A 16,474-nucleotide genomic window follows, 5' to 3' on the forward strand; every position below is an offset into this window, starting at 1 on the left:
AAGCACATCGACCTGGACCCAATATACCGGCCACTGCAGCGGACAGCTGGAACTGACAACCGGAAGCGGCAGAGACAAACCACTATAAATGCCGGAGGAAACATCACAGAAGCGCTTCACAGGAAGCTCCCAAGCAGTGAGGATGTCACCTAGACAGGGAACAAAACGTCTGCAACACAAATTCCCAGCTTGGTGAACAGAAATACAACAATTACAAAGGGATCTTGATCAATTGGCCCAGTGGGCTGAGGAGTGGCAGGTGGAGTTTAATTTGGATAAATGTGAGATATTGCATTTTGGTAAAACAAACAAGCAGGACAAGTAGACATGCTGGTTAAGAAGGTATTTAGCACGCTTGCCTTCATTGTTCAGACTTTTGAGTGTATGAGTTGGGATGTCATGTTTACATTGTACAGGACATTGGTGTGGCCACTTTTGGAGTACTGTGTACAGTTCTGGCCATCCCAGGAAGGATATTATTAAATTGGAGAGAGTTCAGAAAAGATTTACCAGGATGTTACTGGGACTGGAGAGTTTAAATTATAAGGAGAGGCTGGATAGGGTGAGACCTTTTTCACGGCGGTGTAGGAGGTTGAGGAATAACCTTTATAGTGGTTTATGAAATCATGAGGGACGTGGATAAGGTGAATAGCAAAGGTGTTTTCCCTAGGGCGGGACAGTTCAAAACGAGGGAGCATATTTTTATGGAGCAGAGAAAGTGTTAAAAGGGACCAAGAAGCAATTCCACACATAATGATTCGAGTGTGGAATGAACTGCCAGAGGAAGTGGTAGATACAGGTGCAGTTGCAGCATTTGGATAGTTACATTAAATAGGGAAGGTTTAGAGGGATATGGGTCAAATGCAGGCAAGTAGGACTAGTTTAGTTTGGAAAACTTGGTCAGCATGGACTAGTTGGACTGAAGGGTCTGTTTCTGTGCTGTATGATTCTATGACTCTAATTGTTGGCTTTGCAAGTGTCACCCACAGCCTAAGAAAGGAGAAACAAGGCATGCAGATGAAATTTGGGATCAGATTGAGCTGTTTGGTCCAGAGTTCACTGGATAAACCAACTAAGTTATCCACAAAGCTCAGAGTGTAGTTAGCAACTAATCACTAATTTTAAGTTTGTATTTCAGCTGGTAGAAAATAATGGAAATGTTTTCAGAATAAATTCATTGCTTCAGTATGTAATTCTGTATTGATCCAGATAGTTCCAATACATAGTTTTATTTAATTGTACAAAGGATTCTTTTGAAACTTTGGTGTAATTTGTCATGCAAGTGTATTTGCATGTTTAAGTGCTCTATTGAGACCTAACATTAATATCCTTGTTCAAGCACAATTCATTTTCAAATTAAAAATACCTCAATTAAAAGTACATTTAATACAAATTCACTGGCTGAGAGTTTAAACTTTGGGTGCAATTGGTGATCCAGGTACAACTGGGTTAGTTTTGAGAAATGTCTTTTTGTTCCACTTCCACTGAAACTCACTTATAGATCGCAAATGTAAAACTTTCAGGAGTCATTGCAACTGGGCTGCATTTTAGAACACAATACCTCTACATGTGAAAGTAAAGGCACCTTGCATAGTAAGGTATATCAGGTTATACTGAAAGTATGCTATTTTGATCGAATGCCTTTTTCCTGGAAGCTATCAAAGAATTACCTGCAAAATTGTGTGGAAAAAGCTTTAAAAGTCCCCTAACGAAGAGCTTGTTCCTGTGCTGTACTGTTTTATGTTCTATGTTAAAATATGTGAAATATTATGTATAAATATGTGGGAAGAGTTTCCACTAGGTTGTGCTGTTTTGCAGTTCGATTCACTTGGAATTAAACAAAGCAATGCAATGGATTGAGAAATTTCAAGTTTATGTTCAGTGTAAATTGAGTTTCCATGATCTTTTGTTTTACTTTTACAAAATAAAACTTTAGAAGCTGACCCCACCCAAAAATCAGATATACCCCCAGATTGAATTAATTACCAAAGTAAATGCCAGTTGTGTGTTTTGAAGGCCTTTGAGAACGCTCTTAAGATTACGGTTTGTTTTTTTTTTGCAAGGAAATGTGGAGACTTATTTGTGCAGTTCTTTTTTCAAATATACCAAGAAGCCAAATAAACTTCTAAATTGTTCTGTAGATTTTTTCTTTTCAAACATTATTTCCAGTTATTTAGAATGGGGTGCTTACAGGTAGGGGACTAAATAGTTTTGATTCACGATGTGTATTTTTGTATTTTCAACTGTTTTAACAGAACTGCATCAGGTTGCCATTTGTAAATAGGTCAAATTGGTCTTGATGCAAATCTTTTTAAAAATTTGTGTTCTAAAATGCATCCCAGTTACACTAACTAGTGGAAGTTTTACATCTGTGATCTATAAGTGAGTCTCGGTGGAATTGAAACAAAAAGACATTTCTCGAAACTAATCCAGTTGTACCTGGATCACCAATTGCACCCAATGCTTAAACACTCAGTCTGTGAATTTGTATTCAATATACTTTAAATTGAGGTATTTTTAATTTGAAGATAAATTGTGCTTGAGAGAAGGATATTAATGTTAGGTCTCAACTACATTGGGCAAGATTTTCAATTGAGTCCTTAGATTCAAATGCAGGTCAGGAGAACACATGTCTGTGAGGAGATTTTCATTCACTGCTATTTGTCTACTTGCCCTTTTAGTCCATGGGCTTCAACTAGGCTGATCGATCCAATATTTTGATATTTTATCAAATGCTTTTTTGAAGTCCTTATACATATGCATTACATTGCCTTCATCAACCTTGCTATCTCTTTAACAAATCTGTGCTGCCTTAATTGTTTTGTCTCAAGTTATCATTTTTATGAAGGGATTGCTCATTCACCTCTAATTCCTGGATTGATTTTTATGGCGTTTATTTGACCATAGCTGCAATGTTTACATTTCTCCAATCGTCTGGAATCATCCCTGTATTTAAGGAGGATTGGAAGTAGCAAGTATCTGTATAATTTCCACCCTTCTCTTGACATCCTTGAATACAACCTAGACCTGATGACTTATCAACTTTAAGTGTAACCAACATTTCTCGTAGTTCAGCTTTCTCAAATTTTAGCATATGTGGTATTTCATCTACCTCCTCTATCTCTTTGTCTTTGGAAGTATTCTATTTCTTGGTAAAGACAGATACAAAATAATTATTTTGCTGCTCAGCCATGTCCTCTTCATGCATAATTCGCTTCAGTGATCTCTCTGGCCCTACGCTTCCTCTTATCATCTTTTCATACCATTTATATGCTTATAGAAGACTTCTGAAGTCTTCTTTTTATGTTAGGTGAAGGCTCTTGTCATAGTCTTTTAAATTCCTTTTATGTCTTTTATAATTCCCCTTTGAATTTCCTATATTTAGTCATCTGGTTATCTCTTGTATTAACTAATCATTTTCTGTAATACTTTTCCTGCTTCACCTTACTTCCTTTCTCTTTCAGCATCTGGGAAACCGTGGCTTTGGTTGCTCTACTACTCCTGCTCCAGGGAGTTTACCTCAGCTGTATCTGTGCCATCTCTTTTTGAAGACAGATTTGCGTATAGTCTTTGATTCCAATTTACCTAGGAGAGAATCATTCTCAACCCACTGACACTGAACTTCTTCTAGTTAAATATTTTAACTCTTCACCACTCCTTGATATTTTTTCATAACTAATCTGAACTTTGAACTGATGATCACTTCTTCCTAAATGGTCCGCTACTGCCATTTGATACACTTAACTGTCATCATTCTAAGAATCAGATCCAAGAACATATCCTTCTTCATTGGGTCTGTAATGCCTTGAAGACACTTCAGAAATTCTTTTACCTCTCTGCCTTTACATTACTTTCCTGGTCTTTGTTAGGATAATTGAAATCCCTTTATCTCTATAGCTTGGTAGTACAGATTTTGACTATTGCTGAAAAAAGAAACATTTGTCTAAGCTTTCCATTTTGCACTCCATAATCTCTTTGTTTGAGGTTTTGCTTAATAATCTGTTTCCTAGCTCCATAAATATTGCCTGTAGGACTTTTGCCCTCCTTTTGTTGAGAGTCTTTAAAACACTCTGATGGGAAAGGCAAACAGCTTGAGACCATAGATCATATTGGCTGATCACTCTCCCCCCATCAGAACATTCTGCAGATATTCAGGGACATCCCGGACCTCAGCACATCTTATCCTGGAATCAGATCTGCAGCCACATAAAAGCCCGTCTGTTTCCCTAACTATAGAATTCTCTATATTCTTATTGCTATACTAATCTGCCATCTCACCACAATGCACAGCTGTGCTGTTGACTTGACTTTGGTTGTGCTGGACAGAGGAAGCATCACCCTCATCACTAGTTGGGAAAAGAGATGTATTCAGGGCTCTTCCATGATGTTCTAGTAGTCAACATTCTCTCTTCTACTCACACTTAAGCTGTTTCCAGACCGCCTCCCGAAAGGTGCTATCCATGTTGCTCTCAGCTTTGTGGATGTGTCACACTAATGCCAGCTACTATTCAATCTCTGAAACCCATAGCTTGAACTCCAAGCTGATGACCCTTCCTGCACTGTGGCTTTTTAGAATCCTGGAGTTGCCAAATGAAACAGATGTGCATTTCACAGGACTTTGTTTCATAGTATGTTTCATTGTATTTTTCACAGAAAACAAATCGGTGGACATATATTTAATAATTAAATAGTCATAATTTAAGTCAGTTCAAGTGTTTTTAAATGGTAACCAATCGCTGTTTTATACGTTGATATTCATAATTATGGTATATTATGAATTTCACCTTGGTCAACTTTTCAACTTGTAAAATCTGCTTTTTGAGCAGTGGCTGAGACTTTGCATTTTCTAAGACTGTTACCCATATTATTGTTTTTGTTCACTTGCATCCTTAAGCTGAGCTGGGAAGCTTCCTGAAGAACATTGTTTAAGCAACTGCTGCTGGTCTTATGTTTATTTCCTATATTGGTATGATTTCCCCTCCAGAGAGAGAAACATAAGTTGAATTCAAACAGAAACCATCAAGTTAATGTGAGAAAAGTCAGAACAAGAAAAGAAGAATGGGAGAGAATGAAAATGGGCAAAGAGTTCATGACTGACGCAAAGGAACTGGAGCAGGCCGAGGGCACGAAAGAAGAGAAAATGCTTAAAGGGTTTGTTAGTTTTATTGTCAAAGCCCCAACTGCTTTGGTGCCAATCCTGCTTCAGGTCTTCTTTAAATTACTTTGCTGCGTGAGAGCAGCAGTATCCTAATGGTCTTTTAATTTGGCTTACTGTTCTGATCAGCGTCACGCTGGGGAACATATGGCTGTGCATACTAATGAAGCATCTTCATGCAGCAAAGCTTCTTTCTTGAGTATTCTGGGTCTTTCCATTTTATGAACTTTCTGCTCAACTGTTTCAGAATGGTAATTTTTTCCTAACACTTTTCCTATAGCTTCTTAAGTGCTTAGAAATATTTTCAGGACAGTTAGTAGATTAATCAGTTTAAGTTTATCCCTATTGTCTTTTTGGAGCTGTACATTGACATGTTTAATTTTAAAATTAAAATATGACTTAAAAATTAATCAATCTGCTATTGACGAGGGAGAGAAATCCATGGACAGTGGCATATAAGTCAAGCTCTGAAGCTTTGAAAAGTCCTTCCAAAAATAGGAGTATAAAATATGAACTGTTGGCATTGATGCAGATAGATCTATTTCTGTTTGTTGTTTGCATGTTTTAAACTCCTGCACATTTTCTTGGTAGTACAGCCTGTATTGCCTGCTTAATACTATGCCCTGATCTATAACATGAAAAATTGAGGGCAACTCCTAATGTGGTACAACCCTTTATCATACATTAATTAGTTGAAAAATATAATGTTTGACCCATACGCAGAATATACACCCTAAATATCCATTTTAGCCTTGGAAAAATTTGGTTTTGTACAAGTCAACTTGTATGCCCTGACCTGTAGTGCTTTCAAATTAAATTTCAAATGCACCCAATACTTTAACAGAAATATGTAGATGTTTCTCAAAAAATACCCATCTCCATCATAACTGTTTTTAAATGTTATGGGACTTATCTTATTAATTTAAATTCAGGGTTTCTCATAAATTTAACTTACAAAGGAATGCAATCATTTTATCACTCATTTTATAGTGAAGACAAAAATTGGCAAGACCATTATTCAAGCTTTGTGCTACCCACAAAGTCATATTTTATTTTGACTTTATTCTTTTCTGACCTCTCCTGTCTCTGTGTGCAACTGTGACACGTGTGACATTTTTATTTATTTTAACCATTTTAGTTCTCTGACAATTTCTAGTTCTCTAACACTAGTTGTCTCCTCTGTGCACATACAGCTCATACACACACACCTCCATCACTAGTGTGCTTCCAATTAAACCTGTTGGACTATAACCTGGTGTTGTGTGATTTTTAACTTTGTACACCCCAGTCCAACACCGGCATCTCCGAATCATGACTACTATCTCCATCACTGAGCAGGATGGTCTCATTTCTTTGCATTTCTTTGTCAAACATCATTTCAGATATTTTCATCCATAATCAGTATGCTCTGCTTGGCTGAACTTATTTTTGCCTTTACAAACTTGTCTTACTAACCAAAATAATCCATGCAGAATTGGAGGTAACCTTTTTAACATGGTTTGCTACTTCACTGGGACATGATAGGAGGGATAAAGGGAATTTACTTATTGATGCAATGTGACAAGTGGTCTGTACTAAGCATCAACTTATCACCACATGGATCAGTGACTTGGATGAAGAAACAACAAGTTTACATACGGCAATAAATTGGAAGAGACAGTGAGTTGAGTAGATGAGAGCAAGGGGTTACAAAGTGACATTGTCAAAAATCAATGACTGGGCAAAACTGTAATAGATGAAATTCACTAGAAAGATACCATCCACTTTGGATCCAACAAAGACAAATCAGAATATTTTCTTACTAGTAAGAAATTAGGAATGTGGAGCAGAAGAGATTTGAGTGTCCAAAGCATAAAATGCAGTGTAAAAGTGCAAAAAGTATTATCAAATTCATATGAAGGCTTTACCTCAATGAGATCAATTACATATGGAAATAATCTATTGTTAATTTATATAGAGCTTTGGTCATAGCTCTTCTGGTGTATTGCATCCAGTTTTGCATAATATTTTAAGAAAAATATATTAGACCACAAATAAGTATGGAATAGATTCATTATAATGATACTGAAACTTAAAATGTTGGCTTATGAAGATAAATTGAGTAAATGTGACTTTCATTGAGAAATTTAAGGATCATTTGTTTCAGGTGCTTAAATCAGTTAAAAAATGATTTGATATGATAATACAAGAGAAACAACTTCCCATTGTAAGGAAGTCTAGAATAAGAGGACATGATTTTAAATTTAGTGTTAAATCATTCAGGAGTGAAAACATGAACTACTCTTCCCTATATATATGGAATTATCTTTCCCTTGTGGCTGTGGCATTGAAATTTTCAAAGCTGATATTGGCTATGAGACCCAGCTATAACGTAAATGCACATCTGTGTTATTAGATTGCCTGTCCGCTATCCAGTCATGAATTAGCTGAAATGTTCTTGCAGGAAACAACATTGGAAAAACTGGAAATACTGTTTTTGGCCCAACAACAAAGCCTTCATTTCCTTGTGACCATTTCTATTTTCCTCTCTGGCCACTATCTCAAACTGCACCAGATTATTTGCAATCCTGTTTGACTGTGAGATAGGCTTTTGACCCTCATCTCCTCTCCATCACAGAGAATGTCTCAATCCACATCTGTAATGTATCCATTATCTGGCACTTCCCTGTAAATCAATGCTGAAACTCACATCCATGATTTTGTTAATTGCAGCCTGGCCTATCCTGTGTTATGCTAGGCAGCTTCTCATTTTCTACCCTCCCATAAACAAATTCACCCAAAATTCTGCGAAATCAAAAATATCCAAACCTGCAACAAATCCTGATCACCCATCACCCCTGTGTTTGCTGACCTACCCTAGCTCCTGGGTCCTGAAATATATTCTAATGTTCACGTCCATCCTTGGTTTAGCTTTTTGTCTGTTGTGCATCCTTGAGCAGCTGCGTAACCATCCAAGAACTTTGAATTCCTCCAAATCTTGGGCCTTATTGATCCACCAACATCCTTCACCCCACCATTGTTCGGCTTTCAGCTGTCTACAATCAAAGATCTACAATTCCCTCCCTCTGTCTTACTAACTTAGATCCCAGTTGCCTTTTAAGGATCCTAATGTCATCTGCTTTGTCTCAGTGACAATGTTTTTGTCTCATTGCGTTCCCTTAACACTTTTGCAGAGGGTATTATATTATTAGTACTATTTAAAAGCTAGAGGGACACCTCATTTTCACTTAGCTACCTTTACAGCCCTCAGGACTCCACATTGAGTTTAACAATTTCAGTGAGTGAACACCTCCCTCTCTGTTTGTTTCCCACCCCCACAAACCCAGATCCTCTTTTGTATGGGTAGCTCCTATCACAGCCAATCCATTTCTAAAAATTCACCTTTCCTGTTATCACATATTAAACCTTTACTTCTTCCATGCCTTAATATGAGCAGTCCCTTTGTCTGCTTCCCTTTTCTCTCTCTCTTGGCACCATTTCCATCTTTTCCTCTCCCACCCCTGCCAAACAAGCCCACTGCTCCCCTGTCTTTGGCATACCCAGCTGCTTTCAGTTCTGACAGAGTCATTGGACTTGAAATGTTAACTCTATTTTCTCTCAACACGTGCTGCCAGCTATGCTGAGTTTCTCCAGCACTTCCAGTTTTTTCTTTTTATTTTAAATGCTAGCTATTGCTGTTGTACCCAAAATGTTACTCTCCACTTTTTCAATATTGACCAACATGCTGTACATCTCCAGCAGTAATATTCTTTACCATCTTAAAGACTTAATTGTAGAGAAGTTGCAATTAAATACCTGCAAAAATATACACACCCAATTCAAAATCAAAATCCTTGTTCTCTTCATATTGTCATTGCTTTTAAAATTTAAGAGCTTTTTGTGTTTTTTTTTGTAGTTTTATTTGAAGCACGAGACAAGGGAGTGGAAACGTTTGATTTGTTATTTACTCTACCTGTTGGATATCACTATTGTTAGTTGGATCAGTGCTAGACTTTAATAGGGCAGATTCTAACTGAGTTCAAATATAAAATCTACATGCTCACTGCTATCTTAATGAATGTTCAGCCTTTTAGGGTTTGTCTTTTATTTTTTCGTAGCTTATGGATAAGTAATCTAATTAAGCTGCTCTCAAATCTATCTTTTTATCTGTTATTCTGTTGTATTGAATGTTCAGATAGATAAGTAAATTTTAAAAATGAATAGTAAACTTTTATTTTGAGAATATTGACCCTATATTTTGAAATATATTTAAGTTATATGCATTACTGCGATAATACTTCACAGAAGTTTAGAAATCACTCTTCTTTTCTGAAGGCTCAAAACTAAGCATGTTAAATATTGGCTGTAGAATGCTCAATTAACTTGCAAGATTTCAGTTTTGATACTCTGCTTTGAAGCTTAATCATGAACACTTATTGGAGTGCTATAGGTTGAATTTGCTAAATATGAAATATTTTGTCTCTGCTTTTAACACCAGATCTCATGGATCAGATCTTACAGATTACTCATATCCTGTTACCCCCAATCATGTTCATCCTTCACTGCAGCAGCAGCAGATGTCAGTAACATATGTGTCTAGTGATAATCAGCAGCAAATGGGTACTGGTAATCAGGTCCAGGAACATGACTACAAATCCTCTGCAACAGGATTCAGACATGGTACTCTAAACAGGCCTCAACAACCTCCACCACCTCCGCCATCAACTACTGTAAATGGTGGTGCCCCACCTCCACCGCCACCACCACCACAACAGCAACAACCACCATTGGAATACAGGTAAATAGCTTGAATCTCATCTGTTGTCCAAGAAAGCGAAATCTTGAGTAGTAATTTGATTCCCTTAGAGTAATTATTAGCCATTTTTGTAGTGGCACTTTGTAGTTTTGTTTATTTTATATTTGATAGAATTTAAACTGATTACAGTAATCTACTTTGTAATACCCAGTACAGATTTTAAATTTACCAGCATGAGAAACTAATATTGTTACTTCACAATGGCATACTTACAGTGCCTCAGTAGATTGGATAATCCACCTGAGTTGCACAAAATATAAATATCAGTTCTTCAAGGATCCAAAACAATCATAGCTGAAAATGTGTTGCTGGAAAAGTGCAGCAGGTCAGGCAGCATCCAAGGAGCAGGAGAATCGACGTTTCGGGCATGAGCCTGAAGAAGGGCTCATGCCCAAAACGTCGATTCTCCTGCTCCTTGGATGCTGCCTGACCTGCTGCACTTTTCCAGCAACACATTTTCAGCTCTGATCTCCAGCATCTGCAGTCCTCACTTTCTCCTTCCAAAACAATCACAGTCTAATATATTTAACAGGAATAGAAAATGTTGAAAATAGGCAGAAAGCAGAAGTCCAGAGATTTGGGATTGTGGGTTTCTGCTACTTTTTGCTATATTTTGCATAGAATCCCTACAATGTGAAAGCAGGCCATTCAGCCCATCGAGTCCACACTGCTCTGAAGAGCATCCACCCCTGCTCTAATTCTGCATTTCCCATGGCTAACCCACCTAGCCTGCACATCCACGGACACAATGGGCAATTTAGCTCTGCCAATCCACCTAACCTGCACATCTTTGTGATTTTGGGAGGAAATCAGAGGACCCAGAGGAAACTCACGCAGACACTGGGAGAATGTGCAAGCTCCACACAGACAGTCATCAGAGGCTTGAATTGAACCCGGGTCCTTGGTGCTGTGAGGCAGCAGTGCAAACCACTGAGTCAGCGTACCATTCTGTTAGTACTATAATGAAATGTTCAGTTAAAAAAAATGACAGAAAGTCAGGTTTTAGTTCATATAATGTTAAGGATATGGAAATACCAATGTATCTGAAAAGGACAAATTGAAATACATATATTGAAAACTGTTAAAAATAAATAACCTTGTTACTCATTACAGCATGCAACCTTCTCAGATGATGGAATTCTATACTTCTGGTCCTCCTCTGCCTTCTGCTGGTGCAGTAATTCCTTCAGCGCAAACTGCTTTTGTCAGTCCTGTCCAAGTGCCTACTTCTCCAGCTTCCCATCCTGCATCAATGATGGGGGTTGCATATACCTCTTCCCCAACTCTATCTGGAGCAATTCCTCCATCTGGTTCCCCTGGACCACCACCTCCACCTCCACCTCCAGCTCCACCAGCACCACCTTCTTCCCTTGCTTCTTCACCAATGCACTGTCAGCTTGTCGTTGAAAACAAACGGCATGAATCAGCAGGCACACCTCTCAATGATGCCAGAAGTGACCTCCTTGCTGCTATTCGTATGGGTAAGTAATAACATGCAGAATTTAATTGTTGCTCTTGCAGGGAACTGGTACAGACATGATGGGCTGAATACTTTCGTGTGGTGGAAGCATTCTGCATTTCTGTTTTTTAACATACTTGATCATTACAAGTTAAAAATCACACAACACCAGGCTATAGTCCAACAGGTTTATTTGGAAGTATAAGCTTCTGAAGCACTGCTCCTTCGAAAGGTAGCTAGCTACTTGACTAATAAGCAGCATTCCGAAAGCTTGTACTTCCAAATAAACCTGTTGGACTATAACCTGGTGTTGTGTGATTTTTAACTTTGTCCACCTCAGTCCAAATTTGACACCTCCACATCATTGATCGTTAGAGTGAGAGGACATAGGTGAATTTCTGCAGGAGCTCTCCTACTACTCTGCAGTAAATATAGCAGAAGAGCCTGGCAACTTGAGAACAGCAACACAAGATATTTTTAACTGGGTGAAATTTATGATTTATAACTGGGTGATAAAGAATGATTATAAAGCCACAACTGACAACTACCACTTACAAGGTACCTTGCACAGACTGTATGCCACTTAACAGAATGGATAATGTATTTCAATTTTCTTATACATTTATTTATTCCAATTTTGAAGTTCCCTTTGAACTAATAACAATAAAGGTGTTATTTTGAATGAGGGATGAAAATATTAATAAGATATTCCCACTTAAAGTGAGGATGTCTTTATTGTATTTGTCACCTATAGAGTTGGCTTTAAATGTAATGCTCCTTATTTGCCTTTCATAAGTACTGAAATGGAACTGGTTATTCTGTGCCTGGGAAGCTTAACTGTTACTCTTGGCCACTATTCAGACCTAAATGGCTCAGAAAATGAACTCTGTTGATGTGCCCATTCATTGATCTGACATAACTGAATTAGATTATGGTTGCTTATACATAAAAGAGTTGAGCTTCTTTCCGTTTTATTTTCCTGGATGTTTTTCATACCCTTAGTTTAACTTTAATGCAAACATTTTTGCCTGAAAAGACTTATCTCCTTGTGTGCTGATAAAACTCACATTCAAGCACAGGATGGCAATGATTTTCAGAATTGATATATAGAACAATAAATTGTGAATATTATGTAGTTTAAAGAGCGAAATAAAAATTAAATGAAATTAAAAGAACGTGCACACACTGCAACTGTTTTAACTGAAACAAAATAGGTTACAGCCATTGTGTGGTTCATTTCTCTGGGTATTGCTTTGACCAATCAGAGTCAACCTGGCTGTTGTAAAATTTAAACAAAAATTGGCAATTAACTATTGATCATCATTAACAGATGTGTTCTCCATGGCAATGCTTCTACCACTGAGTTCATTTGCCATTCAATCAGCACTCTTCTCTCATACAGTTTGAATGTTCTTTTCATAGGCTTTTATGAGTGTTTATAGCGGAGAACGAGGCCATTCAACCTGTTATATCCATGCCACTCAAGTAGATTTCACTCCACTAATCCCACTTTCTAGCTGATTAGCCCATATTCATTGAGTCTATGGGATCACATGTGAATATCTAAATATTGTGTAAATGCCATGAGATTCTTTTTGTCTCAACACACTGCAGGCAGAGAGTTGGAGACTCCCACTACTCTAAGTGAAAAATAATTCTCTTCATCTCTCATTTTACAGTAAATCTCTCCTCCCTTATTGACCTCTGTACTAATGGGAAAAAAAGTCATCATTTTCACTCTTATAGGAATTTTATAATCTAAATTAGGATCCCTCCCAACCCTGATTGCCCCTAGGAAAACAGCCTCTGCATTTCTAATCTTTCCTCCGTAGCTCAGATCTTTCAGCCCAGGGACCATACTGGAAAATCTCCTCTGCATTATCTCTAGTGCAATCGCATCTTCTAATATGGTGATCAGACCTGCATGCTAGTTGTGGCATAACTAATGTTTTATATTGTTGCACCATAACCTCCTTGCTTTAGTATCCAATGCTTTAGCTAATAATGACAAATATCCCGTATACCATCTTAACCACCTTATCAATCTGCGTCGCTACCTTTAGGGATCTGTGCATATGCATATCAAGGTCCCTCTCATCTTCAGTATTTTCTGTGGACCTGTGTAATCCCGTACCTCTTTGGTCCTTCCCCCATCCTTTTCCCTTTACAATTTCTTGTGAATTGCCCCAGTGAGTGCCAAAAAATATGTTTTGATTGAATGTACATTTTAAAAACTGTTTCTTATCATAATATTTCATCTTCAAACCTGAACTATTATTAGTGATTATAAATCTCAGTAGATAGATTAGCTCTTTGGCATATTTTAGTTTCCTGCTGTAAAATTCATTACTGTCTAATATAAATTATAGAAATCACCAGATGGTCCAGCCTCACTAAATGTTTCAATAACGGGAAAAAAAATGTATTCTGTCTGGAGTGTGATGTTTGAATAGCTAAATTCCATTATTTTAAAGAATCAAGCATATTGGCTTTGGCCTGTTGCTAAACATAGGATCGGTTGCCTGTGATTCAGCATGCCATCATTGTTTTTAAAGGAATCTTGAAGTTTTACTGAGATCAACTTTCTTACTGTAGGTATTCAACTGAAAAAGGTTCAAGAGCAACGTGAGCAAGAAGCTAAGCGAGAGCCAGTTGGGAATGATGTAGCAACTATTCTATCAAGACGTATTGCTGTGGAATATAGTGATTCTGATGATGATTCAGAGCTTGATGAAAATGATTGGTCAGATTAACTTTGCTTCAGTGATGCTAACATTTGAAAATGAAGTCAAAAACTAATATGGAATATATCTGAAACAGTTCCTTTACAATGATTTTAAATTGATTTTAGATGAAAAATCTGAAGCTGTTAGAAAAGTTAAAATGATATTTAAGAAAGTTAAGCATATTGAATTATATAAATACACTTTCCAGGAATATTACTGCTTATTCATTTAAGCGTTGTGGAAATATAACTTTTCATTTACAAAGAATGTGCAATGTAAAAGATTAAGTTGTTGATATCTAGTGCAAATTAATATGCCATTTCATTTTTGGAATCACTGTTATTGGAAGTACATTATTAACCTATTAAGTATTTTGACTCAGTGCTCATGAAAGTGAAAGTGTCTTTCCTTTTGGCTAACTGGTTGTCTTGAACTGTGAACAATCTCATCAAAATGCTTAAATATCCTCCAAACTAAACCCTTAGGAAACGATCATTTATAAAGTTTTTGTTTTCATGACATGAAATGGACAGTATCTGTAGGAATACACCTTGCTTATCTAAACTCAGAGAACTTTAGTAAAGGTAGGATAAAATTGTCATTATCTTTACCTGACCACAGGCATTGATTGAAAGATGATTGGTGCTGGTTTAACCTGAGGGCCATCACGCATCAGGCAAGGGGAGAAATTGAAAATCCTTCAAGGTAACCTCAGCCAGTGAAGGAATTGAACCCACACTGTTGGCATCAGTGATCCTACTTCACACCTTCCCAGCTACCCAACATAAATATTTACCAGTGCTTAGGATAGTCTCAGCACGGTAGGCTATCATGTTTTATGAAAATTGTGGTTTTGTGGGCTTATTTGGTGCTAACTGAGAATCACAGATGCTAATGTTGAGTCTATCCCACTGATCCAATCAATGAAATAGCCTTGCTTGTGAATTATCACCTGGGCCTTGGAATTCAATGGATGTGCTGGTTCAGTTATTGGGAACAGTGATACTTTATGAAATTTCATTTCTCATCCACAGTGATATCATCTCAGACTCAGAAACCCAACTTGTTACTTTTTGCCCAAGAAGGCTATTCATTAACTGAACAGGAAATAATAGTTCATTAAATCCTGGTAATCGTCATCCACGTTATGTAAACTTAGAAAATGAAAACTGCAAAATAGCTAAATATGAAATTAAGCCACAGTTAAGACATACAGCTTAATTAGTTTTTGAATACACCAGTTTTATTTTGAGATGAAAATTGAAGTATTATCCATATAAATTCATAAGTTGAAATAAATTGTAACTGAAAACTGCATAGAAGTGTTAGATTGTTCTGAGAATGTTTAGTATTTCTATGAAGTAGTCAGCAGATATATTGCAGACAGCTCAATTTATTTTCTATCCTGTACACGTTACCATAGATATATTTGTAACTAGTTCAAGTAATCACATGTATTTGGTATTATTTGTTTTAATATTTTTGTAGTAATACTCAAAATTATGTAAAAGAATACCTTTATGCAACATAGCTTATGCTTGATTTGTTTCGTACTGGATTTTCCCTTAATGCAGTTTTTCTATTCTTTACTGTATACGAATGTGTAAATTATAACACTGGAAATTATAAAAGTGAATTCAAATAAACAAAACACAACCTAAAACATTTATCCCTAGTGTTTTTGAATTTCATTAAAAGACCTTACCAACATAATACATCAACAAGATAATCCTCTATTGTAACTATATATAGCCTTTAAGACTAACTAATTCAGTGGATCAGTTGTACTGTCAGAATTTGAAAGGACAGAACTTCTACGTCTTGCGTCTTTTTGTGATCAATCAAAAATCCCAAGAGCAAAGTTATTCGCCATTACTACGTGGGCAACCATTTCCTGCATTCCATGTTCGAATGACATTAGATTGATCTGAGGTAGATTGCAATTTGAATATGTCACAGTGATGCCCACATAAATCGCTTTATGACATGTTTACTACTTGATACATGGAAAGTAGCAACTGGTTAGATTTGATGCGAGGCACAGATACCTGCCAAGCAAATCTGCTAGTTAACTTTGCAATGAGGGTAGAGTCAGTAGTATCTTTTGCCTTCTGAATTAGAAGTTCTTGATTCAGTGAAGAAGTAACTAATTTTCCTTTTGCTCTGTTCCAAATCTTTTAAAATGCCTCCCCAATACAGCATGGCATTTCAAAATATGTTCTGAGATTTTTGCTCTGAGATACTTTTGTTTTGCGAACAGAGATGATCTTAACTTCACAACAAACTTTGCAACTAACTAAGCACTTTTGTTTAATGTAGGAAAAGACAACTGTCAATTT

The 16,474-nt window shown here is 36.9% G+C and overlaps 1 protein-coding gene across 5 annotated transcripts in view; it reads left to right on the forward strand.

Moving 5' to 3' along the window:
- Positions 1 to 15,793, forward strand: part of wasf3b (WASP family member 3b) — a 123,180-nt gene extending 107,387 nt beyond the window's left edge. For 4 of the 5 annotated variants that reach the window (XM_043691991.1, XM_043691993.1, XM_043691992.1 and 1 more), the window contains 3 exons: positions 9,633 to 9,932; positions 11,064 to 11,431; positions 14,005 to 15,793. In XM_043691991.1, the coding sequence (XP_043547926.1) occupies positions 9,633 to 9,932; positions 11,064 to 11,431; positions 14,005 to 14,162 (826 nt within the window). In that variant the 3' untranslated portion in view covers positions 14,163 to 15,793. Of the gene's footprint in view, positions 1 to 4,984; positions 5,152 to 9,632; positions 9,933 to 11,063; positions 11,432 to 14,004 lie in introns of all 5 variants that reach the window. The other variant, XM_043691996.1, reaches the window with a different exon arrangement.
- The last annotated feature ends 681 nt before the right edge of the window (positions 15,794 to 16,474 follow it).

The sequence above is a fragment of the Chiloscyllium plagiosum genome, chromosome 6 (genome assembly GCF_004010195.1).
Source record: "Chiloscyllium plagiosum isolate BGI_BamShark_2017 chromosome 6, ASM401019v2, whole genome shotgun sequence".
Classification (NCBI taxonomy): domain Eukaryota; kingdom Metazoa; phylum Chordata; class Chondrichthyes; order Orectolobiformes; family Hemiscylliidae; genus Chiloscyllium; species Chiloscyllium plagiosum.